At 41.1% G+C, this 26,617-nt stretch overlaps 1 protein-coding gene across 4 annotated transcripts in view; it reads left to right on the forward strand.

Moving 5' to 3' along the window:
* The window catches only part of LOC122548528 (serine/threonine-protein kinase MRCK alpha-like), a 493,614-nt gene that overhangs the window by 435,426 nt on the left and 31,571 nt on the right, over positions 1 to 26,617 (forward strand). For 2 of the 4 annotated variants that reach the window (XM_043687289.1, XM_043687290.1), the window contains 5 exons: positions 13,546 to 13,682; positions 14,966 to 15,105; positions 16,511 to 16,592; positions 20,586 to 20,684; positions 24,436 to 24,652. In XM_043687289.1, coding sequence (XP_043543224.1) covers positions 13,546 to 13,682; positions 14,966 to 15,105; positions 16,511 to 16,592; positions 20,586 to 20,684; positions 24,436 to 24,652 — 675 coding nt within the window. The remainder of the gene's footprint in view (positions 1 to 13,545; positions 13,683 to 14,965; positions 15,106 to 16,510; positions 16,593 to 20,585; positions 20,685 to 24,435; positions 24,653 to 26,617) is intronic. The other 2 variants (XM_043687292.1, XM_043687291.1) reach the window with 1 other exon arrangement.

A 26,617-nucleotide genomic window follows, 5' to 3' on the forward strand; every position in this document is an offset into this window, starting at 1 on the left:
GAGGTATGTGATACAGGGAGATTTGGCTGTCTGGATTCAGAATTGGTTGGCTGACAGAAGGCAGAGAGTGGTTGTAGATGGAAAGTATTCTGCCTGGAGGTCAGTGTTGAGTGGGGTCCTGCAGGGCTCTGTACTTGGGCCTCTGCTCTTTCTAGTTTTTATAAATTACTTGGATGAGGAGGTTGAGGGGTGGGTTAGTAAATTTGCCAATAGCACAAAGGTTGGATGTGCCGTCGATAGTATCGAGGGCCACTGCAGGCTGCAGCGCGACATAGACAGGATGCAGAGCTGGGCTGAGAAATGGCAGATGGAGTTCACCTGGATAAATATGAAGTGATGCATTTTGGAAGGTTGAACTTGAATGCTGAATATAGGGTTAAAGACAAGATTCTTGGCAGTGTGGAGGAACAGAGGGATCTGGGTGTGCAAGTACATAGATCCCTCAAGGTTACCACCCAAGTAGCTCGGGTTGTAAAGAAAGCCTATGGTGTTTTGGCTTTCATTAACAGGGGGATCGAGTTTATGAGCCGTGAGGTTTAGCTACAGCTCTACAAGTCCCTGGTGAGATCACACTTGGAGTATTGTGTCCAGTTCTGGTCGCCCTACTATAGGAAAGATACAGAGGCTTTGGAGAGGATGCAAAGAAGGTTTACCAGGATGCTGCCTGGACTGGAAGGCTTGCCTTATGAAGAGAGGTTGAATAAGTTTGGACTTTTCTCTCTGGAGAGAAGGAGGAAGAGAGGAGACCTGATCGAGGTGTACAAAATGAGAGGAATAGATAGAGTCAATAGCCAGAGACTTTTCCCTAGGGCAGGATTGACGGGTACAAGGGGTCATAGTTTTAAGATATTAGGGGAAAGGTAGAGAGGAGACGTCAGAGGTTGTTTCTTTACGCAGAGAGTTGTGAATGCATAGAATGCGTTGCCAGCGGTGGTGGTGGAGGCGGAGTCATTAAGGACATTTAAGCAACTGCTAGACATGCACATGGATAGCAGTGAGTTGAGGGGTGCGTAGGTTAAGTTATTATATTTCACATTAGGATTCAACCTCGGCACAACATCATGGGCCAAAGGGCCTGTTCTGTGCTGTACCTTTCTATGTTCTATGATTCTCAGACTGTTCCAGTGGATTGGAAAAGCACTAATGTGACATCCAGTTAGAAGGGAGGGAGACAGGGAGATTATGGGCCACTTAGCCCAATGTCTGGCATTGAGAAAGAGCTAGTCTGTTATTAAAGAAAGAAATGGCAGGGCATTTAGAAAAGTTTAATGCAATCTAGCAGAATCAACATGGTTTTGTGAAAGGGGAATTATATTTGAGAAATTTGCTAGAGTTCTCTGAGGATAGGACAAGCAGAATCAGTTAAGGGAAACCAGCAAATCTAGTATATATGGATTTCTCAAAGGCATTTTATAAAATATCACTGGGTAGGAGCTTAAGTAATGGGATAATATATTAGTGTTGATGAGGATTAATTATTCACAGAAAAAAAGACATTTGTGACAAATAATGCCCCAGAAATGTTGGGGAGCACAGGGTTTAGTGAGAGGAAGAAATTCTGTCAATTGGGAAATGATGTCGGGGAACTTGATGGGATTGAAGGCCAATAAGTCCCAGGGCCTGATAATCTATGTCCCAAAGTACTTAAGGAGGTGGCCCTAGAAATATTGGTAGTAACCTTGCAAGTTTCTATAGACTCTGAAAAAGTTCCTACAGATTGGAAGATAGCTTATGTAACCTGTCTGTTTAAAAAGGGAGGTGGAGAGAAAACTGGGAGTTATAGACCAGTCAGCCAGATATTGGTAGTCAGTAAAGTGCTGAAGTCCATTAGAAAAGGTTTAATAGCTGGACACTTGAAAACAATGGCTAGATTAGACAGAGACAGCATGGATTTATGAAAGAAAATGCATGCTTGACAAACTTCCAGGAATTCTTCAAGGATGTAAATCATAGAATTGATGGGCGGGAACCAGTGAATTCAGTTTATTTAAACTTTCAGAAGTCCTTTAACAAAGTCCCACATAAGAGATTAGCATGTAAAATTAAAGCACATGGGATTGAAAGTTAGTGTATTTAGAATGGACGGAAAACTGGTTGACATACAGAAAACAAAGAGTAGGAAGATCTGAGTCTTTTTCCAAATGGCAGACTAATAGAGTAACATAGGGATCAGTGCTAGGTACAACTCTGGTCACTAAACTGGAAAGGGTGCAGAAAGCATTCATAAGGATGTTATCAAGACTGGAGGGTTTGAGTTAAATAAGGAGAGACTGTACAGGCTGAGATTTTTTCTGGAGCATAGGAGACTGAGGGGTGACATTACAGGGGTTCATAAAATCATGAGGGGGCAGAGATCAGGTGAATAGCCAAGGTCTTTTCCCTAGGGTAGTGGAGTCCAAAACCAGAGAGCATAGGTTTAAGGTGAGAGCAGAAAGATTTAAAAGGGACCTGAGGGGCAACTTTTTCACACAGAGGTTGGTGTATATATGGAACAAAGTGCTGGGGGAAATGTTAGAGCCAAGTACAATTACAACATTTAAAAGCCATTTGGATAGATCCTTGAATAGGAACAGTTCAGAGAGACATGGACCAAATGCAGGCAAATGGAGCTAGTTCAGTTAAGGAAACTTGGTTGGACCGAAGGGTCTGTTTTCATGCTGTATAGCTCTATGACTTAATTCACACTATATATTAATGATTTAGATGAGGCGACTAAATGTGATATCCCCAAATTTGCAGATAACACAAAGCTAAATAAGAGTATAAGTTGTGAGGAGGATGCAGTAGTGCTTCAGTATGGTTTGAACAAGCTGAGTAATAAAAAAAAGTGCATGGCAAATGCAGTATGATGTGGATAAATGTGACATTATCCACTTTGGGAGAAAAACAGACAGGTATATTATCTGAATGGCTATAAATTGAGAGGGGGGGAGGTGCCATGAGACCTGGGTGTCCTTGGACACCAGTTGCTGAAGCTAAGTATGCAGGTGCAGTCAATGAAGAGGGGAATTGATATGTTGACCTTTATAGCGAGAGGAGTCATGTTCAGGAGCAGGGATGTTTTGCTGCAATTGTCCAGGACCTTGGTAAGACCAGACCTGGAATATTGTGTGCGGTTTTGGACTCATTATCTGACGAAGGATGTTTGTGATATAGAGGGAGTGCAGCAAAGGTCTACCAGTTAGCAGGATTGACCTATGAGAAGAGGTTGAATCGATTAGGATTATGTTCACTGGAGTTCAGACTGAGGGGTATATCTTCCGAAATCTATAACATTCTAACAGGACTAGACAGGATAGAAGCAAGAAGGATGTCTCCTCTAACAGGGAGTCTAGAACCAGGGGTCTCAGTCTAAGGATATGAGTAAACCATTTAAGACTGAAATTAGGAGAATTTCCTTACCCAGTGAGAGGTGAGCCTGTGGAGTTCACTACTACAGAAAGTAGTCAAGGGCAAGATATTGTATGATTTCAAAAAAGAGTTTGGCAAGCACCTGGGGCTAAAGGCACCAAGGGACATGGAGAAAAAGTGGTATGATGTAGGGTGATCGGCCAGGATCATAATGGATGGTGGAAGGGCCAAATGAATTCCTCCTACTCCTATTTTCAACGTTTCTGTGTTAATGCTTGGGTATTTTTCAGGTTGGAAAGGAGTAAGTAGCAGAGTACCACCAGGATTTCACTTCAGGCCTCAATTATTTACTATCTATATTGATGACTTGGAAGAAGGGCAAAATTTAATGTACCTAAATTTACTGATGATGCAAAAATAAGAGAGAGAGATCATGTTGGGGTGATGAGGACATGAGGAATATTGAAGGAGATATACTAAGCCGAAATGTGATAGATGGAGTTTAATCTAGGAATGTGTGTGCTCATTGACCTTGGTAGAAGCAATCAAAAGGCAGACTGTTATTTAAATGGAGCAAACTTCCAAAAGATGTGCAGCACAAAGGGTTCTGGGTGTTCTTCTGCATGAAACACAAAAGGTTAGCATGTGGATGCAGCAAGTGATTAAGAAAGCAAATGGAATTTTGCCCTTTATTGCGAGGCAGTTAGAGTTTAAAAATAGGGATGTTTTGTTACAACTGTTGGTGAGGCCATAATTAGAGTACACTGATTAATTTTGGTTCCCGTATTTGAAAAAAGACATTGGAGCTCGTTCGAAAGATATTCACTCAGCTGATTCTTGGGATGAAGGAGCTGGTGACTAATCAGGTTAGGCCTTAATTCATTAGAGTTCAGAAGATTGAGGGGTGATCTTGTTGAAACATGCAAGATTCTGAAGGGAACAACACAAAGAATGCTGGAGAAACTCAGCAAAGCTGGCACCATTTGTGGGGAGAGAAAGAATTCATTCTTCAAATCTCATATAACTCCTCTTCAGAAGTGAGGGGGCTTGACAGGGTAAATGTTGAAGATGTTTTCACTAGTAGAGAAATCTCAAACAAGAAAACATGGTTACTGAATGAGGGAACATTCACTCGAGTGAATTTGAAGGAATTTCTTCTATCAGAGAGTAGCATATGTCTGGAATTTTCTACCTCAGAGAATTATGGCGGTTGAATCACTGAAAATATTTAAAGAGGCCATTGATAGATTCTTGAAATATCAAGGAGTTGAGTGATATGAGGAGCTAGTACGAAAGAGAACTTGAGGCCAAGGGTAGATCACCTTCATCTTCACAGATTTAGAATCATAAAGATGTACAGCACAGAAACAAACCCTTCGGTCCAACTCATCAATGCCGAACCAGATATCCCAACATAATCTAGTCCCACTTGCCAGCACCCAGCCCATATCCCTCTAAACCCTTACTATTCATATTCCCATCCAAATGCCTTTTAAATGTTGCAATTGTACCAGCCTCCACCGCATCCTCTGGCAGCTCACTCCATGCATGTTCCACCCTCTGTGTAAAAAGTTGCCCCTTAGGTCCCTTTTATATCTTTCCCCCTAACCCTAAACCTATGCCCTCTAGTTCTGGATTCCTCCATCCCAGGGAAAATACTTTGTCTATTTATCTATTCATGCCCCTCATGATTTTATTAACCTCTATAAGGTCATCCCTCAGCCTCCAAAGCTCCAGGGAAATCAGCCCCAGACGATTCAACCTCTCCCTACAGTTCAAATTCTCCAACCCTGGCAACATCCTTGTAAATCTTTACTGAACCCTTTCAAGTTTCACAACAAGCTTCCGATAGGAAGGAGACCTGAATTGCACGCATTATTCTAATAGTGGCCTCACTAACGTCCTATACAGCTGCAACGTGACCTCCCAACTCCTGTACTCAATACTCTGACCAATAAAGGAAAGTATACCAAATGCTGCCTTCACTATCCTATCTACTTGTGACTCTACTTTCAGGAGCTATGAACCTGCATTCCAAGATCTCTTTGTTCAGCAACACTCCCTAGGACCTTACCATTAAGTGTATAAGTCCTGCTAAGATGTGCTTTCTCAAAATGCAGCACTGTGACCAGTGGAGTGCCACAAGGATTGGTGTTGGGTCCACTACTTTTCTTCATTTATATAAATAATTTGGATGTGAACATAGAAGGTATAGTTAGTAAGTTTGCAGATGACATCAAAATTGGAGGTGTAGTGGACAGTGAAGACGGTTACCTGAGACTACAGTGAGATCTTGATCAGACATTTATCTAAATTAAACTCCATCTGCCATTCCTCAGCCCACTGGCCCGTCAGATGAAGATCCCACTGTAGTCTCAGGTAACCGTCTTCGCTGTCCACTACACCTCCAATTTTGGTGTCATCTGCAAACTTACTAACTATACCTTCTATGTTCACATCCAAATTATTTATATAAATGACGAAAAGTAGTGGACCCAACACCAATCCTTGTGGCACTCCACTGGTCACACACCTCCAGTCTGCAAAATGACTCTCCACCACTACCCTCTGTCTTCTACCTTTGAGCCAGTTCTGTATCCAAATGGCTAGTTCTCCCTGTATTCCATGAGATCTAACCTTGCTAACCAGTCTCCCATGGAGAACTTTGTCGAACGCCTGACTGAAGTCCATAAAAATCACATCCACTGCTCTGCCTTCATGATTCTCTTGATTATGTCTTCAAAAACTCAATTAAGTTCAAGAGATGTGATTTCCCACGCACAAAGCCATGTTGACTATCCCTAATCAGTCCTTGCCTTTCCAAATATGTGTAAATCCTGTTCCTCTGGATTCCCTCCAACAACTTGCCCACCGCCGACATCAAGCTCATTGGTCTATAGTTCCCCGATTTGTCCTTACCACCTTTCTTAAATAGTGGTATCACGTTAGCCAACCTCCAGTCTTCCGGATCGTCACCTGTGACTATCGATGGTACAAATATCTCAGCAAGGGGCCCAGCAATCACTTCCCTAGTTCCCACAGAGTTCTAGCGTACACCTGATCAAGTCCTGGGGATTGATCCACCTTTATGCCTTTCAAGACATCCAGCACTTCCTCCTCTGTAATATGGACATTTTTCAAGATATCACCATCTATTTCCCTACATTCTATATCTTCCATGTCCTTCTCCACAGTAAACAGAGATGCAAAATACTCTGTTAGTATCACCCCCATCTCCTGCAGCTCCACACAAAGGCTGCCTTGCTGATTTTTGAGGGCCCCTATTCTCTCCCTAGTTACCCTTTTGTCCTTAATGTATTTGTAAAAACCCTTTAGATTCTCCTTAATTCTATTTGCCAAAGCTATCCCATGTCCCCTTTTTGCCCTCCTGATTTCCCTCTTAAGTGTACTCCTACTGCCTTTATACTCTAAGGATTCACTCGATCTATCCTGCCTATACCTTTTTCTTAATGAGACCCTCAATTTCTCTAGTCATCCACATTCCCTACACCTATCTTTCACCCTAACAGGAACATTCAGTCTCTGGATTCTTGTTATCTCATCTCTGAAGGCATTCCATTTTCCAGCCGTCCCTTTGCCTGCGAACATCTGCCTCCAATCAGCTTTTGAAAGTTCTTGCCTAATACCGTCAAAATTAGCCTTTCCCCAACTTAGAACTTCAGCTTTTAGATCTGGTCTATCCTTTTCCATAACTATTTTAAAACTAATAGAATTATGGTCGCTGGCCCTGAAGTGCTCCCCCACTGCCACCTCAGTCACCTGCCCTGCCTTATTTCCCAAGAGCAGGCCAAGTTTTGCACCTTCTCTAGTAGGTACATCCATATACTGAATAAGAAAATTTTCTTGTACACACTTAACAAATTCCTCTCCATCCAAACCCTTAACACTATGGCAGTCCCAGAGTTAAAGACATCTTATGGGGCAGAAAGAGGTCATTTGGCCCATCTTGGCTGCAACAGACCTGCACAACTCTTGTGTCTTTATTCCTCCGCTCCTGCCTCTCTGCCCTCATCTTCTTGCATCACACTTGTTTCTTTTTGTATCTAATTGAAAGGTGGAGCGGCTTAAGGGGCTAAATATCCTATTCCTGCTCCCATTTTTGCTATGTCCCTACTAAAAAAGGCCATCTGCACTTGATGCCTTGTGTTCTCTGATTGTTGAATATCTTTTCTGCTTCATACTGATTTGTTGTTATGCTGATACAGTAGCGTGTCACATGCTACAGAATGGAGTCATTGACACATGTTGAAAATGGAGTCTCTGTTAAGGAGACCGGTGAAGTGCTCCTTCCTGAGGGCATAACTTGCTCCTCTGTGCTTGATGAGAACTTTCCATTTTGGTCAGCTGTGGAATGGTGCCTGGGTGCAGGGACAGTAGGGTAGTCTTGATTGCTCTGAAGAAACCGTGCACATCGTCGTTCTCAGCTAACTGTTGGATCACCTGCACTTTCTCCATCCACCATCTGCTCTTTGGTGTATGGCTTTTCTGTTGGACCTCAGCCTTCAATCATCTGTAGAGCTATTTCTTAGCTCTCAAGTTGAGTTGCTTTTTCAGGTTCAGAAATATCTTGCAATTTTAGCTTATCAGTTGCTAGACTTTATTAAATTCCATTAGAGGGTGTGCAAATCACTGGTTCGGCTAGCTTTTATTGCTCATCCTTAATTGTGCTTGCGGAGAATGTGGTGGTCTGTCTCCTTGAACCGCTGCACACCTACATTGTCATCCAAGAGGGAGTTCCAGGTCAAACCCCCTCAAAACACATTAAGGAGATAGCCTAAATACTAACTTTTATCTTATTTAAAGACAAGTGTAAGGCACTGCTTTCAAGATGTGATTCAATTGGACAAACTACTGGCTTTAAGCAAAACTTTCTTCTTCTTACACCACAGTTAAAATGCAAATTACAAAAATACTTTGCAAAATAGTATATATTTTAACTAGTACTCAAAAATTTTTTCAATATAGCAGCATCCATAATCATGAGGGGCATGGATAGGGTAAGTAGACAAGGTTTTTCTCCCTGGGGTCGGGGAGTCCAGAACTAGAGGGCAAAGCTTTAGGGTGAGAGGGGAAAGATATAAAAGGGACCAGAGGGTGGCACATGTATGGAATGAGCTGCCAGAGGAAATGGTGGAGGCTGGTACAATTGCAACATTTAAAAGGCATCTGGATGGGTATATGAATAGGAAGGGTTTGGAGGGATATGGGCCGGGTGCTGGCAAATGGGACGAGATTGGGTAGGGGTGTCTGGTCAGCGTGAACAAGTTGGACTGAAGGGTCTGTTCTGTGCTGTACATCTCTATGACTTTATGACCCTTGGCAAAGGTAAATTCAGCGAAACCGATTTCCCTCACTAGGTATGGGGCGGCACAGTGGCTCAGTGGTTAGCACTGTTGCCTCACAGCGCCAGGTACCCGGGTTCAATTCCAGCCTCGTTCTCCCCGTGTCAGCGTGAGTTTCCTCCGGGTGCTCTAGTTTCCTCTCTCAATCACAGAAAGATGTACAGGTCAGGTGAATTGGCCATGCTAAATTGCCCGTAGTGTTAGGTGCATTAATCAGGGGGAAATGGGTTTGGGTAGGTTACTCTTTGGAGGGTCGGTGTGGACTTGTTGGGCTGAAGGGCCTGTTTCCACACTGTAGGGAATCGAATCGAATCTAATCTATCGCCTTCAGTCCAGCAGAAGGAACACTGACAGAAGGAATCTAGCAGCAGAGAGAGCTGTATTTAGCAGCCACAATTCCAAAACTCAAAAATCCAACAACTGAAAGCAAAATTAGAACCCTGGGACTGTGTAAACCTGACTCAACCCACTCCTGCTTTGTTTGTCTAATTTTTTTTTAAAAACCCAAATCTGATTAGTCTGCTTTCCATGGAGCAGACATCTCTGCACCAGGTTTACAATACCTCCCCTCAAGAGAAACGGGGCAGAACAAATACCACGTTAAGGTACGTTTCCTCACGCTGGATTTTGACCAAGATCTCCTGGTTGTTCTCATTGATACAGCCTTTGGTGTTTCCTGGTTGAGTCACCATGAGTCTGTTCTGACATGTTGATCATGGATACCTTGAGAGCAGACCAAATTCAATTGGCACTCTGGGTCACCAGGAATTGACAAGTTGGTACTGAGGCGCTGGCTGAACGTGGCCTCAGTATCTCAGTATGGATTTTCCTGAGGCACTGTTTCTATTGCATTGCTGCTTCGGGGCAACGTTGACAATGATGACAAAGCAAATTTGGAGCAAAAAAACTAATATTCATGAGGGCCAAAATGTGGCAAGTGGAATAACATGGATTAGTGTGAGATTATCCATTTTGTTCAGAAGACTAGAAAGGCAACTTGCCTAAACGGAGAGAAACTTCAGAGTGCTTCGATGCAGAGGTATCTGGGTATCTTCATGTGAATCACAGAAAACTGGTTGAATGATGGCAGGGATGGCAGGCAATAAGGAAGGCAAATAGAATTTCGGCATTTATTGCTAAAGGGCTTCAAAGTAGGGAAATGTTGCTGTAACTGTACAAGACGTGAGTGAGACCGCACCTGGAATGCTGCATATAATTTAGGTCCCTTTACTTAAGGTCACCACACGATCAGAAGGATGTGGATGCTGAAGAGAGGGTAGAGACGAGGTTTACCAGGATATTGTCTAATATGGGGGATTTTAGCCAAGAAGGAAGGTTGGTTAGACTGGGTTTGTTTTCACTGAGATTGTGGGGCACCCTGATAGAAATTTATAAGATTGTGAACGGCATGGATAGAGTGGAAAATAGGAGGCTTTTTACCAGGGTCAGTTACTAGGGGACACAGGTTCAAGGTGTTGGGGGAAAGGGGGTGGAATTTAAAGGAGATATGAGAGGCAGCTTTTTCACACAAAGTGTGGTGAGTGCCTGGAATGCACTGCCTGAAGAGGTGGTGGAAGCAGACACAACAGCAACATTCAAAAAACACCTGGATCAATACATGAATCGAAAGGGAATAGGTGGATATAGGGTCTGTAAGTGAAGACAGTTTTATTATGGAAGGGAAACTGTGTCAGTGCAGGCTTGGAGGGCCAAAGGGCTGTCTTGTTCTTTGTTCTTTGGATGTAGTTGCATTGGAGGCAGTTCAGAGGAGATTTGCTATATTGATTCCAGGGTTGAGGGGGTTTGTCTTACGAAAAGAGATTGAGCAGTTTAGGCCTATACTGTCTAGAGTTGAGAAGAATGAGAGAAGATCTGATTGAGAGTATATAAGATGCTAAAGGGGATTGACAGAGTAGACATAGAGCGAATGTTTCCTCATGGGGAAATCTAGAATGAGAGCTCATAATTTTGTGATACAGTTCACTGATTTAAAACAGAAATAAGGAGAAATTACTTATTTCAAAGGGTGGGGAATCTGTGTAATTCACTACCCCAGAGGATGCCTGATGCTGAAAAACTGAGTAACTTTATGAAGGAGATGGACATTCCTTAATTAGTAATGCATTGAAGAGTTATGGGAAGCAGGAAGGAAAATGGAATTGAGTCTAAGATGTGATTGGCCAAGATTGTATTGAACGGTGGAGCAGGTTCATGGGACTGAATTGCCTATTCCTACTTCTAGTTTTTGTGTTGTTAATCAGCAACTTCTAAATCAATTAACTGGTTTAAGTTCATATTGCTGTTTGTGGGATTTGTTCATCTACCGTGAAGATAAATTAGCAAGTAATGTAAAATGAACAGTAAGAGCTTCTTTAACCATATGAAAAGGAAGAGAGAGGCTCAAGTGAATAAGTGTTGTTTCAAGGAGAAGGCTGTGGAAGTAATAATGGAGACTCAGGAAACAGCAGAGGAGTTGGGAGGTGATGACTTTGTGGTATTATTGCTGGACTGTTAATCCAGAGACCCAAGTAATGTTCTGGGAACCTAGGCCCAAATCGCGCAGTTAATGGATTTTGAATTCAATAAAAATCTGGAATTAAGAATCTAAAAGTGATTGTTGATTGTCAGAAAACCCCATCTGGTTCACTTAAGAAGGAAACTGCCATCCTTACCTGGCCTGGCTTACATGTGACTCCAGACCCACAGCAATGTGCTTGACTTGTAACTACCCTCTGGGAATAAATTCTAGCTTAGTCTTCACACCCTGAATGAATTTTTTAAAAATTTGCATAAATAATTTAGTTTTCATGCTAGAAGTCACTGTATCTTAATTTAATTTATATAAGGGCTCTGACATGTTTCTGAAAAATGTGATAAGTTGCTAGAGATTTGTGTGTTTTCTTTTATTTGTCTGATTTACCTTTAGAACATAGAACATAGAACATAGAAGAATACAGCGCAGTACAGGCCCTTGGGCCCACGATGTTGCGCCGATCCAAGCCCACCTAGAGATTTGTGTGTTTTCTTTTATTTGTCTGATTTACCTTTCTGTTCCTTGTATTACTAATCCTTTCCAAATACTGTCATTGCCCCAGGGTGCTCATTGCTAAATAGTAATATAGTCAGGATGTTGCAGCCAGATTTTAGGAATGGATACAGCTCATGTTGGTCTTCCTCCTTGTACCCCTGACATAAATTTGACCAAAACTCTGCTGTCCACCTCATAACTCTCACCAGGTCCAGTCCACCCATCACCCGTGGACTCCCTGACCTAAATGGCTACCATTTAAGCAATGTGTCAATTTTAAAATTCTTGTTTTCAAAACCCCTGTGTACCACCATGTTTCTGCATCCTACCTCACGTCCATAACATAAAATTAGGAACTGAAATAGGCCATTCAGCTTCAAGTCTGCTCTGTCATTCAATAAGACTGTCACCAATCTATTTGTGTTTTGACTTCCACATTCTCATTTACTCCCAATAACCTTTGATTCCCCTGTGTACAAGTTAGCTGCACTTCTTGTATTCTGGATTCTTGAGCATCATTAATTTTTGTCACTCTACTGTGAGAAAATAAGAACGAGGAGCAGGAGTAGGCCATCTGGCTCTTTGAGCCAGCTCCACCATTCAATAAGATCATGGCTGGTCTCTTCATGGCCTCAGCTCCACCTGCCAGCCCTTTCACCATAACCCTTAATTCCTTTACTGTTCAAAAGATTATCTATCTTAGCTTTAAAAACATTTGCTGAAGAAGCCTCAACTACTTCCTTGGCAGGGAATTCCATAGATTCACAACCCTCTGGGTGAAGATGCTCCTTCTCAATTCAGTTCTAAATCTGCTTCCTCTAATCTTGAGGCTACACCCTCTTCTCCTTCACGCAGACAGTTAGATTTTTTTTTAGATTAGATTACAGCGTGGAAACAGGCCCTTCGGCCCAACAAGTCCACACCGACCCGCCGAAGGGCAATCCACCCATGCCCCTACGTTTACCCCTTACCTAACACTACGGGCAATTTAGAATGGCCAATTCACCTGACCTGCACATCTTTGGACTGTGGGAGGAAACCGGAGCACCCGGAGGAAACCCACGCAGACACGGGGAGAACGTGCAAACTCCACACAGTCAGTTGCCTGAGGCGGGAATTGAACCCGGGTCTCAGGCGCTGTGAGGCAGCAGTGCTAACCACTGTGCCACCGTCCTCTCTACTTCTATCCTATTTAGGAAACATCCTCTCTGCTTCGATAAAATCCCCCCTCATTTTATTTATTAAATTCCAAGGAATATAATCCCAGTCTACTCAGTCTCTCCTCTTAAGCCAAGCCCCTCAACTCCGGAATCATCCTAGTGAACCTCCTCTGCACCCCTTCTCGTGCCAGTACATCCTTTCCCAAGTAAGGAGACCAAAATTGCACACACTACTCCAGGTGTGCCCTCACCAGCACCCTATACAGCTGCAACATAATCTCCCTGCTTTTAAACTCAGTCCCTTTAACAATGAAGGACAGAGTTCCATTTGCCTTCTTAACTGTCTGTTGCACCTGCAGACCAACCTTCTGTGATTCATACACAAGGGTACCCTGTCTTCAGTGACTTTAGCCCTAATTGCCTCCCTAATGCTCTGTATCTCTCTTTTTTGATTAGAACATGCTAAGATTTACACCCTTAACCAACTTTCTTCATTAGAGAACCTAATACTCCTTAAGTGCTGGAGCGTCCAATTTTGTTTGAAATTGGGAGGCTTTACTGCATTAAAGCTGCTGTAGAAAATGATATAATGATTGTTGGTCACACGGTTACTTGATCAATTAAGGTGTTGTTTCATTTTTAGTATGTGGGTTCTCGTGCCACGTGACTTGTGCAGACAAAGCACCGGCTGTGTGCCCCATCCCACCTGACCAAACAAAGGGACCACTGGGGATCGACCCGCAGAGAGGCATCGGGACAGCATATGAGGGTCATGTTCGGGTAAGAGAGAAACAGTACAAAGCTATGGGTTCACAGACCTGGCTGTAAGTGGGGGAACGTATGATCATTTGAACTGGCAGTCATTCTTGTGCCATCACCAAAGGAAGTCACATTTATGGAAACAGATTCATAGGACGTCATTTCTCACAGCTAAGATCTGTTCCTTATAAACCTTGATATTTTAAATGGTTTAAAGATTCACAAAACCTTTATGCACGTTTCATTAAAAGATCTCTACAATTTACAGAGGCATGTGCTTCACTGTTCTGTTGCTTTCGGTTTATTTACTGTATTAGCCCTGATGGTGACATTTGTCAAGTCCCAGTCCAGAGTGTTGCATTGTTTGAGTTCCATCAGTCAGAGGCAATGGATGATCAAGGACCTTTGTGGTTATGGATATGAATATTGAAGGTCCTATAGTATAATTTGTCAGTATATTACAAGTATGGAAGGCCTTTTATATTTCACTATCTCACTGAAAAGGTAGAATTTCTCATCCACTTTGTCTTCTTTACACAGTCTAATTAGATAGTGCCTTCTAGCCAAGTATTGAGATTTCAAGAAAGAAGCCCATATCCAATCAAAGTGAAGTGAAGCCAGTACTAAAGCCCAACGAAATTGTTTACAACTTCAGAAACAATTTGAAGTAATGGAAAAGAAATTTATCTTCTGAGACTCTTGAGGGTTAGACATTAACTTTCTGCTCTTCCCAGCTGAAATTCCAGCTGCTAGAATCATTTTCACTAATATCTCCATCAACAGTTCTCAGGAACCTTTGGCCAGTTTACTGCACAGCTCCAACCCAGTGCATTTTTCCCAGTATCACAGGATTTCGGCTTGCCAAGAGGTGGTGAGCTGAGGTTTTGAGATGTGGTGCACCGATAGCTGCCATGAAGCTCCGACTGAGTGAACAGCTTGTGAGAATCCACTTATAGTCATATAGTGCAGAGTGTTTAAGTTGTTCAGTAGTTCACAAAAATGGGTCAGCCTTCAGTAGCAAAACATTTGGTTGACAGTTTTCCATCTGTGGTTATTTGTTTCTTTGAGAGGTGGAGATTTGCAGGGTCAGCAGGGATTGGGTTAGGAAGAAAATGTTCAGGCAAGATACTGCGGGTGTCAGGATGTGGTGAAGGATTGTTGCAGCACTTTGTCTCTCTATATCTTTCAATGTTATATGATCATTAGTGTGATCAAAAGCCATTCTCTTACGCCATCATACAAACGCTTCGAATATCATGTGTCCTTACTTCCATCACTCAAATTTCTGAATTTTTCCTTCCTAGGTACCTAAACCAGCTGGAGTGAAGAAAGGGTGGCAGAGGGCACTAGCAGTAGTTTGTGATTTCAAACTGTTTTTGTATGAAATTGCAGAAGGAAAAGCTTCGCAGCCAAGTGTGGTGGTTAGCCAAGTTATTGACATGAGGTATGTGTATGGAACTCTTCCTCTTCTGTGTGGTCACCTGCTGCTTTATCCCATTGTTCGCAGGGATCCGAGGCAGCCTCTGTGTAGCTAAAATGCTTCCCGAACAGGGATGCTGCACTGATAGTCTGTCCATTTTTATTGCCAGCTATTGATCAGTATCAGAATTCCCACCTCTCAGTCCGAACATTATGTGTTCGAGTCTCACTCCAGAGACATGAACACAAAATATAGGCTGACATTCACGGGCAGTACTGAGGGCGTGTGCGCTGTTGAAGGTGCAGTAATTCGAATAAGACGTTAAGCTAAGGGGGGTTTAAAAGATTCAATGGTGCTATTTTGAAGAAGGGCTAGGAATTTCTCCCTTGTGTGCTGACTAATATACACCCCTCAACCAACATTTCTCAATCAAATTAATCAGTCATTATCACATTGCTGTTGGTGGGAGTTGCCACGCACAAATTGGCTGCCATGGTTCTTAACTTACAACAATGACTAAACTTCAAAATGTGTTTTATTGGATGTAAAGTGTGTTGGGGTATCCTGAAGTTGTTAACTGTGTTATATAGATTTTTTTGAAAGTGGTGCAGGGCTTCCCAAAGTATTTTGAGGTTGTAAGCTGAAGATTTGAGTGCGATGCAGTGATAGCTGCCGTGAAGCTCCGACTGAGTGAACAGCAGGGAGGCAGCTTTAACTCCTCCCAATTCTGTCAAACAGTGTACGTGGTCTGAATAAGACCATAAGAGATAGGAGCAGAATTAGGCCATTCGGCCCATCGAGTCTGCTCTGGCATTCAATCATGACTGATATGTTTCTCAACCCAATTCCCCAACATTCCCCAGTGAACTTTGATCCCCCTTACTAATCAAAAAACCTATCTATCTCTGTCTTAAATACACTCAGTGACTTGGCCTCTACAGCCCAATGGGTTCCACAGATTCAATCTTTTGTTGTTTTCAGTTGTTTACACAAATGACTCAACTTTGAGACCTGGTCCCTGCAGAAGTAAAAATGGCAGATTTTTCCATGCCCCTTGCCCTACTGTTCCAGGTCTTTCCTCTTACCCAACCCTAACTCTCTCTGACAGTTCTCATTGAAGGGTCAGAGCAATTTCCAGCCTTGAAATGGGGTCCCAGTGGGAAAAACCTTGGGAATCCCTGAGGTAATATGAACATTCAGTCTTTTCAAATGGTTAAATTAAACATGCAGAGCTTTGTACATTATAAGAGCACAAGCACAATTCGTTACTTTGCCTTCTGAATATTGTTGACCCTTGAAGTCAGTCAGGAATGAATCCTTCTTTGCCCTCTGAAGCTGTCAGCACATCGATGAGATATCATTAAGGGCAGAATATTGTTGTTTTGTTTTCTTTAAAAAAAAAGTATTTTCTTTTTTAATTTCCTCCCAGGGATGAAGAGTTTTCAGTTAGCTCTGTATTAGCTTCTGATGTTATCCACGCCAATAGGAAGGATGTCCCCTGTATCTTCAGGGTAAGTGGTAGTGTCGCTATATCCTGAGGTGGGAGGGAAGCTTTTTAACAATGGCAAGAGACAAATGGCAGAGGGATTACAGTGAAACCCTGTCATTAGAATGCCTTGTTACTTTGGGGTTTCCCAAATTTGAGGGTGTATTTTGAAAATAATCTGTAAGAACTTTCATTAAGTTGCATTTATTAATTCTATACTGATAATATTTACACTTGCCTACACTGTCATCAAATTATTTCTGTGTGTTGCATTTACAATGGCTTACTTTACCTCTTTTTTTTGATGAATACTTTCTAACTCTACTTTTCCTACTGGAAATATGAACATATTAAGAAAGAAATACAAAAGTGCGGAACGATCCTAAATTGACACTAAATTTTGATTGGCATAATTTATTGGTTTTTCAAAGTTCCCTGGTCCAGGTGCTGGGCTTCATTTAGGAAATAGGATGTTCTGGGTCCACTTCCATCATTTTCTTTATTATTTCATGCAATAGTTATCTTTTCTCTGCCCCTCTAGTTCTTCTTTCTTAGTTTCACTATCTATTTTTCTCTCATCAGATTTCTGTATTCCCTTTCACTCGGTTCCCAATGTTTCTCCCTCTTGCATTTTTGTCTCTTGGTTCTGTCTCCCTTGCCTCATTCTTTTTCCCTTGGATAATTTGCCCAGTTGTCTCCCATCATTGATATCCCTGCACGATCTCTTCACTGTTGTAGTTGCCCATCTCTAATTCTTTATCCTCTTCTCACCCTTTCTCAAGCATGTGTTCTGCCTTTCCTCCCCACCTTTTGTATTTATCTTTCCCTTCACTCAATCTCTGCTTCTTGCTCTTCTTTCTGTCTTTTCTCCTTTCAGTGTTTCACAATTGGTCCCTTTTGTTTTTTCTTGTCCTCCTCACTCTCTGCACTCCATAGCAGTCACATTCCTGATTATATTGCTTCTTCCTCTTTGGAGTAAGTAGCTATAGTGGTACATCTCGGAGTGGCAGTGATTAATGAATCAGTAGCATATGATATTAAAGTATATTGGTACAAAATCCAATAAAGTGGAGTTATTATTTAGGCAAATGCAATCTATCTTTTCGAATACCTCAGGAATTCCTCTCAGTACGTGAAACAAAATTTGTGTTCTGTACATTGCAGCATTGCTATCATTCAGTGTCAAGGTATTTTGGTTGTTAAATTGCCTAAGAGGACATAAATGAACCTGGCTGATTCATTCATTCAAAACCAGTAAGTAAAATGTTCTCATAAATGCTGGATTCATGCTTAATTTAGTTTGAAGCTGGAGCTTAGAGTCAAATGATTTTGTACCTCAAGGCTCTGTGGCCTGGATTCATGGCCACAATCATATACATTTACTTCCTGGTCTTGTTATGAAGTGCTAGCTGGAGTTCTGGTTTATACCCTGCCTGACCTTTGTGAAGGGCAGGGACAGATTCAGCCCAGATTGCATTAGTCCGGTCTGCCACTGAATGTCTTGAGCACATGTACCATTTTGATAATATTGGATAACAGTGAATAATATTGCTTTAATAAAACAAGGTGGGAAAGCCCTACTTGAGGAAATGGGAGCCTGCTCCATTAGTGTTTGTATTTACATGTTAGAGTTGGTAGAGTCCTATATGATTATACATTTTTCTTCCTTTGTTTGTGTGACATATACCAACATTTTCCTATTTTGTGGCATAATGTAAAGCATTGTTCTTCAAAGCATTCTCTGTCCACAGCTGTTGCTCAAGTGCCTGTTAAATGAGCCATCTTAATTGTAAATTCCTTGTTTCGTCTGCATGACAGTTAACCCAATATTTAATTTCTCTGCATGGCAAGGCCTCTGAAATGATAGCAGGTTTATTTACTGTAACCTTTTGGATTCCTTCATGTCATATACCACGGGGAAAAGGAAGATGAGTTCTTCCCAGGCTCATGTCAGTGCTGCTAAAAACAATTATTTGCCCCATGGTTCATACTTCCTCCTTCCTAGTTTAAGTCATTGCCTGCTCCATGCATGCCTGAAGACCAATTGTCCAATCAGTGGCAACTTTTAGTGTGCCTTATGTTATGGATTACCTTGATTCTAAACACCGTATTAGGTGGTGCCTTCAATAAATGTGATCAAAAAGAGCCATTCACTTATTAGTGGGTCGATAACTGCAACGTCAGCCAGTGAATCTCAGCAAGAACCACTGGAATCCACCCTGGAACTTGCTTTATTCTAATAAAAGTGTCCCAGTTTCTCTCACTTCTCATAATTGTATAATGTTAATTGAACATGAGGATAAAGACTTGCTCCTTAAGACTACTCAATCATTCAGTTAGATCATGACTGATCTGTATTTTCCTTCTTTTTGATTCCCCAGTCTATGAATATGTATTTACTGTTTTGAATTATTTTAAATATTTCAATTAGATCATCCCTTAATCTTTCACACTCAAGAAATGCAAGTCAAGTTAGTAAACCACATAATTTAACCTTCTAAGCCCTGGTAAACATTCTGAAACTCTTCTGCATCCTCTTAGTAACGCACTGAAGCAAATACTGAAAGTTGAATAGAGTGTTCTGTCAGCAGCCTAACCATTGATTCATATAAGCCTCCCATAAGATTTCTTTCTATCATACTCTAAACACCAAACAATAAAATCAAGAGTCCTATGTGCACTTTTTAGTCAACTTCGCCTAACACTTTTAACTATTTCTATTTCTGAATTCCTATTGTGTGTTATATTATTGCCTCTAGGAATTACCCACTTGTTAGATTGGATAGAATGTTATTCCCTACTTTATCTCTGTGTGGACCAAAGTGTTGGGCAATCTTTCCAGAACCAATGTTTTGAGAGATTGTGGTGAAAGCTGTCAGTTCTGTTCTGACTTACCCAGAATACTGAAATGCTGTTGGAGTCCCACTGTCTCCTCCATTATGAGTTCACTAATGTTTCAATATTATGCTGTTCTTTGTGAATGATCCGATATAATTGCTCCAGAACCACTCTTCCATTCTCAGCATCTCACATTTCAGTGAAAATCAATGGCATCTCCTCCGATCCTCCCATCTCCATGAAAGAAGTTTCCTTTTTCATCTCCAACTTGCCCTAACTTTCCTTTCATCCTTTACCTTTTGTGTACTTCTTTACAAAACATTTTACTAATCTCTCTTTATGTTCCTAATCGTGCTTCAAAGTTCCTACCAGAGATGATCCTCATTCAGGATGTCAGGGACAGAAGGCAAACCAGATGACCAAAACCTCACCCATTCTCAGAGCTTGAGAATCAGCTGTATGGGGACTAGCTCACACCAGTACTCAATCACTTGTTATATTGTCCCATTTAGTCAGACCTTTTTATAATACCTACTTTCTTGGTATTTTGTTATTAAGAATAGCTTTTTAACATAACTGACCTGGGAAAATAATAATACTTTGATGTGTCAATTTGGAACAATTCTCAAAAGGTGAAGCCAGTGATTCCAATCCAAGTGTATTATTGATGAGCTGAGGCAAGAGGATAGGAGCATGATGCACACTGCCACTATTTGATACTGAGTCACAAAACTTGCTAATGATGGTGCATGAATATCACCTCTCTACAATTTCTTGGACATACCTAAACAAGGATAGATTTTGGTTCTGTCCTCAGGTAAAATATTATTGCCTCTGAATTATTTTTGCCTGCTGCCATCATAATAGGTAGTAGCTTGCTGCCTGATCCACCTTATGGTTTGCTTGGTTTCGTTCGGACATGATTGTCAAGCAAAAAAAATCAGGTGTTAGTTTGAGGGTATTCTCATTATTGCCTGAGAACTGTGTTGCCTATCACCTAGCGACACTGGCTGTGAAATTAGCAAACTTCTGTAAAAGTTGGTGGTCTTTTTCGGAACCCTTTCTGAGTCCATCCCTCTTCCGTTTTTACTCCCCAGCTTTGACAAAAGGACTGTGTAGTTCAACCCTCCCCCTCCTTACAGGTAGACCTCTGATGTAGCTGTTCTCTTCTCTGCCTTAGGTTCCGCTTACAGCAGAACCTGGTAGGTGGGTTGGGCCCATTAAACAGACCCCGAAACTCCATTCCGCACGTGACCGTAAAACTGCAACACATATTAAGGTATTTTTACTCTGTACAATTAATGCTGCTCCTTCCTCATGGAGATGACATTTCCATATCTTTGCATCCCCTGGTACGTACTCCTTGGTGATGTGCACCCTCCAAGGACTACTTACCGACTGCACACCTGAATACAGAGCTTCCCTTGCTTTTCTCCAGAACTAAAAATGAACAAGTACCTCTTAAAATACTTCATGGACGTCTTTTTGCTTCCTTATTTTTATTTGGGATTCTTTACAAGTGCAATGTGACCATACAACCGATTAGCAGAAATGTTTCAGTTATCTTGTCTAACCATGAATAAAAATCCAGCTTTTCGCCAGCTGACAACACTAATCGGATTACAATTACCCCTTTAAATAAAAGATACCAGAAACTGCTACATAGTGAAAGATCCTAAATTCCCTTTCAGTGCTTGGTTTAAAGTAATCCATCTCAAATATTCAGTTCTACGGCAGTGAGAAGAATTTTCCTGTCTTATACAGGTGTGCAAAGCATCGTCACCACAAAGGGCAGTAGCTCATCACCACTTGTTCAAGCAACTAAGAATGGAGCAGTAAATGCAGCCTTGCAAGCAAGGCCTACACCCCAGGAACAGTTTTGTAAAGCATTCTTATGATCCCTAATTCCAGATAGCCTATCAATCCCAATGTCTGTAAAATTAATCGAGAATGCAGGCAGCAGATAAACGACGTTTCATATTTGAGGAAGGAAATTGCTCCTTAAATTAATCGTGTATACTTTTCAAGGCCCATAGATTTTCCTCAACCTACGTTCCTGTGGGAGGTGAAGAGCACCAGTTAAAAGACCTTTCCCTGACCTCCTGGATGTAATGATGGAAAAGCTTCATGTTTTTTCAGTCCAGTGTTGAATCTGTATTACTAAGCCCTACCAAGATATATTTTGGAGGAGAGGTTCCCATGATTTTGTCAGGACTGCAGTTATAATGCTGAATGGTGGATTCGGCTGTTCATCTATAAAACTTGTTTTAATTTGGGATTATTGGCCTTCAGTTCAACTATTACCTGGTTTAATCACATCATCATAATAGGGGAAGGAGAAACAGAGGAAACATGTTTGGTTCCTTTATAGTGTAAATATAGGGACAACAGCTAGGTTATTTGAATTATTTTTTTCTTGCAACCCTAACCTCCATGAAGTATATTAGTATGGTAGCATTTACAGAACAAAAAGGGGGCCATTCAGTGTACCATACCTGTGCTAGATAAGGTGCAATGTTTCTGTTTTATGTTGCATGTACTAATAAAGAGTGTAAATGCTAAACCATGTGATTATGTCATTGTGATGCAGTGGCATCCTCAATGTGAAAACATTAGTTTTGTTTTGTTCAACAAGCCTGGAATGAAAATACATTAGTTTTAAAATAGCTACATGTATTTTGATATAATGTTGACCCAGATAGTTTTGCAGCAAAAGCATGCCAAATTTAAACTATTTATCAATATTTACTGTCATTTGAGATAATCCTTGTAGGATTACTTGCACCTGTTTGTCACCAGGTTATAATTCATGTCTGGACTGATTCAAATTCAAAACCATACTCTGGAAAAAGCTGGTTTAAGCATCCATTCGATCAATAAGTTTCATATAAAGCTATATGTTCAAATGTATGTATATATGTAAAAATGATTTCTGTTTAGCTGGTTGCTTTCTTCCATGACTGAAGTGGTGGAACTTCTTCAAAGGTCAGAGCTGACAGATGTAAAAGACTTCATGACATAAAGAAGCTTGCTCTCCAATGTCTGAGCCAATATTTATTCCTGAACTAACACTAGGGTCATTATGTCCCCTGCTGTTTCTGATACACATGTGACTTGGCAAAATTTGCAGATGAGATGAAACTTGAAACTATTGTGAACTATGTGGAGAATAGCACTGAATTTCAGAAGGACCTATGCAGGTTGGTGGAGTGGTGGTCATGTAGCAGATTCAATTGAAGAGAAGTGTGAAGTAATTTTTTCTAGGAAGAATGTAGTGAGACAATACTGAATAAGTTATAAAGAGGATGTAGGAGCAGAGAGACCTGAGTGCATATGTGCACAAATTATTGAAGATACATGACAATTTGAGAGTGCAGTTAATGAAGCATACATTATGCTTGGCTTTATCGGATAGGAACGTTGAGTACAAAAGCAAGGAGATTTGTTAATGTTGTCTAAAGCATTGTTCCAACTTCAACTGCACCCAGTTCTGTTTCTTGAGGCATCTTTGGGAAGGATATGAAGATCTTAAAGAGGGTACAGATGGAAGATTCACAAAGCTGACTCCAGGACTTCAGTTATTGGAGAAACTGGGTTTGCTCTTGGAGAAGTTTAGGTTAAAAGGAGATTGCAGTGAGGCATTCAGAGTAGTGAGTGGCTTGGGCAGAGTAGATTGGAAAGCACTTCCCATTGACAGAAGGATCAAGCAGCAGCAAGCAGAAATTTAAGTAATCAATAACAGTGTGAAGAAAAGCTCTTCCAGGCAGCGAGTACTTAGGACCTGGGGGTTCAGTCCCTGAGGAGTGTGATGGGAATAGGTCCTACTGGTAGATTCAAATTGATTTGGGTTATTCAGAAGACAAAAACTTGCAGGATTACAGGGAAAAGTGGGGGTGGTGACATGAGGTAATTTACTGTGGCACAGGATACGATAGACCACATGGCTTCCATAGAGGTCAACAGCACAGAAAATCCCGTTTGGCCCATCACATCTGTGCTGTTACTGTTAATGATTCAATGAAATTGATTGGCCATTATGTCTCTCCCTCTCAGTGCTTGCGTTGCAAAACTTGCTGGAGCAGTTCCTACATTGCAATAACAATGCTGTTTCAAAAAGTACTTAATTGATTGTAAAACATTTTGGAAAAACTTATGAAGGGTGCTACATACATATAATGTCTTTTTTTAACCGTCATTATTTGATGTTACCCAAAATGAGATTGCATTTCCTAGCCTAGAAGTTTTTTAAAATTTCCTTCATGATTTCCTCCTTGCACAGAAATGACAAAGGTATAAATGCTCCAAAGAATGAGGATCAAAATATCAGCAGTAAAGACTTACTGTTAAAGTAGGAATCTCTCTGAAGAAAATTGTGTGCCACTCAAGTTGTGAAATCAGTTAAAAGATTTTCATGAACTAATAGGCCTCAAATAGCTAGAGGTTTGAGATGTAACACCATTGTAATTAACTCCGGTGATACTGCATATGTTTGACAATATTTACCCAGTATGATGGCTGCACTTGATATGCATGGGTGGTGTGAAGTGGTGTGTATTGTGTGATATGGGATACCAGTCAAATTGTAAACATGTTTATACAGATTAATAGATTTATATTTTGTCAGTTTTATCTTAAAAACTTTATGCATTGTTCTTGCGTTTTTTAAAAAGTTGACCTTGGAATGTTGGTGCCACTGGCTAAGCCAGTATTTACTGCCTGTCCCTAATATAAGGACTAGAATTCTCTTTTAAATGGGTGCAATCTCTGAGATTGCAAAGCAGAAGGTTGACCTTTAGCTGCATTAGCGCAATTCAGCCATGCAGTGAAATAAGGAAAGGTTGAACAAGAAGAGTTATATTTTTACATAATGTGGCCGGTCTACAGGTAGCTAGTTTCATCTGAATATTCAGATAATCTAATAGAGTGGTTAAAGTTTGAAAGACAAGAATAAAATAAGACCACATAGACAGTTTAACTCCTGCATTCAAACTGCCTTAGTTCTCCCTTTAACATCACTTCATTTATTGCAGGTTACAGCCTCACAACTATCAACGTCCAATAACAAGTGTTCAATCCTCATACTGGCCGACAGTGAAAACGAGAAAAATAAATGGGTGGGACTGCTGAACGAGCTGCACCGGATCCTCAAGAAGAACAAACTCAAGGACCGATCAGTCTTTGTTCCAAAGGAAGCTTATGACAGTGCCCTGCCACTCATTAAGACAACACAGTCAGCTGTGATTATAGGTAGGGATATATGGCCTAGATATCTGGTATCGTACTGGCACTAAAGTTCATACATGATGTTGCTCAGTTCTGTCATAGGCAGAACATCCCTTTGGACTTATTTGTAGAAAATGCCACTTGTGTCAACATGGCAAAACAGCAGTGTGAATCAGCTTTTTCAACCTGATGTTCAAATATTTGAGATAATTTTCCTTTCTAGAGTAATTTGAAGTCAATGGGCACTTTTCAGATTGCGAAGTGATAGTTGTACAATGAGTTTCTGTGCTGATGTGGTCGCAGGTGACAAATAAAGCAGCCTGTGCTTTCAGTTTTATATGCAGACTATGTTCAAACAGTCTAAACTGGCAAAACCCAAGACAAAATGTTTATTGATCAATATGATTCTCTGATTGGGCAGCACCTTCTAAGCAACTCTATATGCTAACAGCTACTCGAACAATTAATTTAAGGTAATCATTCAAGCTCATAATGCGATTCATTTATCCCTGTTGGAAGCAACATAAGAGCGCAAGGAACCATTCTGTGCAAATGAAGGAATGTGTTTAAGCCTTGTACCTTTGTGGGTGTATTCAGAAAAATGAAGCTATCTTTTCCAGTTGCTTTTCTTCAAGGCACTGTCTCGACCAATAAATGTTGACATGCTAATGATCAGCAGCACCCTTTTTTCCTATAGTATAAATTGTTATGGCATTCTTACATTTGCCCTGATGAGTGCAAATAGTGGGGAGGACGTAGAAGAGGGCATTTGTCGTCAGATTATGAAAATCTTCAGGAGAAGTCGGGTTGTTATATTTGGTGATTCCAATTACTCTAGGGTAGAGTGTGGGGCACAGATGAGAGAAATTCCTGCAGTGTGTGCATGAGAACTTTCTGCTATAGTACAGTTCCAGTCATAATAGGGAAGGAGCTGTGCTGAATCTCGTCCTGGGAAATGAGGCAGGTCAGATGGAGAGCGTCAGAGTGGGTGAACATTTGGAAAATAATGATCATAACAAAGTAAGTTTTAATATTAAGTTGGAAAAGGATAAAAAATAGTCAATCATTAAGATTCCATGTGGAAAAGGGCAGATTTTAGGGTACTAAAAGTGGTATTGGCTTCCAATAATTGGATACACATTTGGTGCATAAAACAATGGCTGAAAAATGGGAGAATTTTAAGAGAAGTGAATTGAGTACAAACGAGTTACATAGCCATGAGAAATAAATACATGGTATCCAAAGCTAGAGTACCCTGGATAACTAAGGATATTGATGAGAGAATAAGGAAAAAAATTAGGCATATGATGCACACAGAAATAATAATAGCCAATAGAAATCAGGAGGAGTATCTCAAGTGCAGGATAGAGGCTAAGGCTGGAATAAGGAAGGCTAAGAGGAAGTGTGAGAACAGGATGGCAGGCTGCACTAAAACAATTAATAGTAAAAGATTAGTGTAAGGAATAATCAGGGTAAGCTTAAAGAAAACAAAAGAACTGTGGAGGTTGGAAGTCAGAACAAAAACAGAAATTGCTGGAAAAACTCAGCATCTGTGGAGAGAGAAGGCAGAGTTAATGTTTCAGGTCTAGTGACCCTTCTTCAGAACTGATCCAAGCTAGGAAAAGGTTGATGTATATGATGACGATGGAGTGGGGTAAGGAGTAGACGTTTGGTGGTGATGGAGCACAGACAGAGAACAACAGTTGGGACAAACAATGGAAAGGGTAAAGGTCAGCCTGGGAGAATCAATAGCTGCTAATGGGGACCATTAATAATTGATATTGGGTTGGTTGTGGTAGCCCATGTGATGACAAGACTTGGTATATGGGGGTTGGGGTAGGGAATTGGGAGAGGGTGATCAGATATTAAAGGTCCTCAAATGGAAACTGAGATACTGTTCTTCCAGCTTGTGCTGAGCTTTGCTTTGCTTCAATGATGCAAGGGTTATGGCAGAAGTACTAAACTAATATTTTGCTTCTGTCTTCACAA

Source organism: Chiloscyllium plagiosum, chromosome 3, assembly GCF_004010195.1.
Source record: "Chiloscyllium plagiosum isolate BGI_BamShark_2017 chromosome 3, ASM401019v2, whole genome shotgun sequence".
Classification (NCBI taxonomy): domain Eukaryota; kingdom Metazoa; phylum Chordata; class Chondrichthyes; order Orectolobiformes; family Hemiscylliidae; genus Chiloscyllium; species Chiloscyllium plagiosum.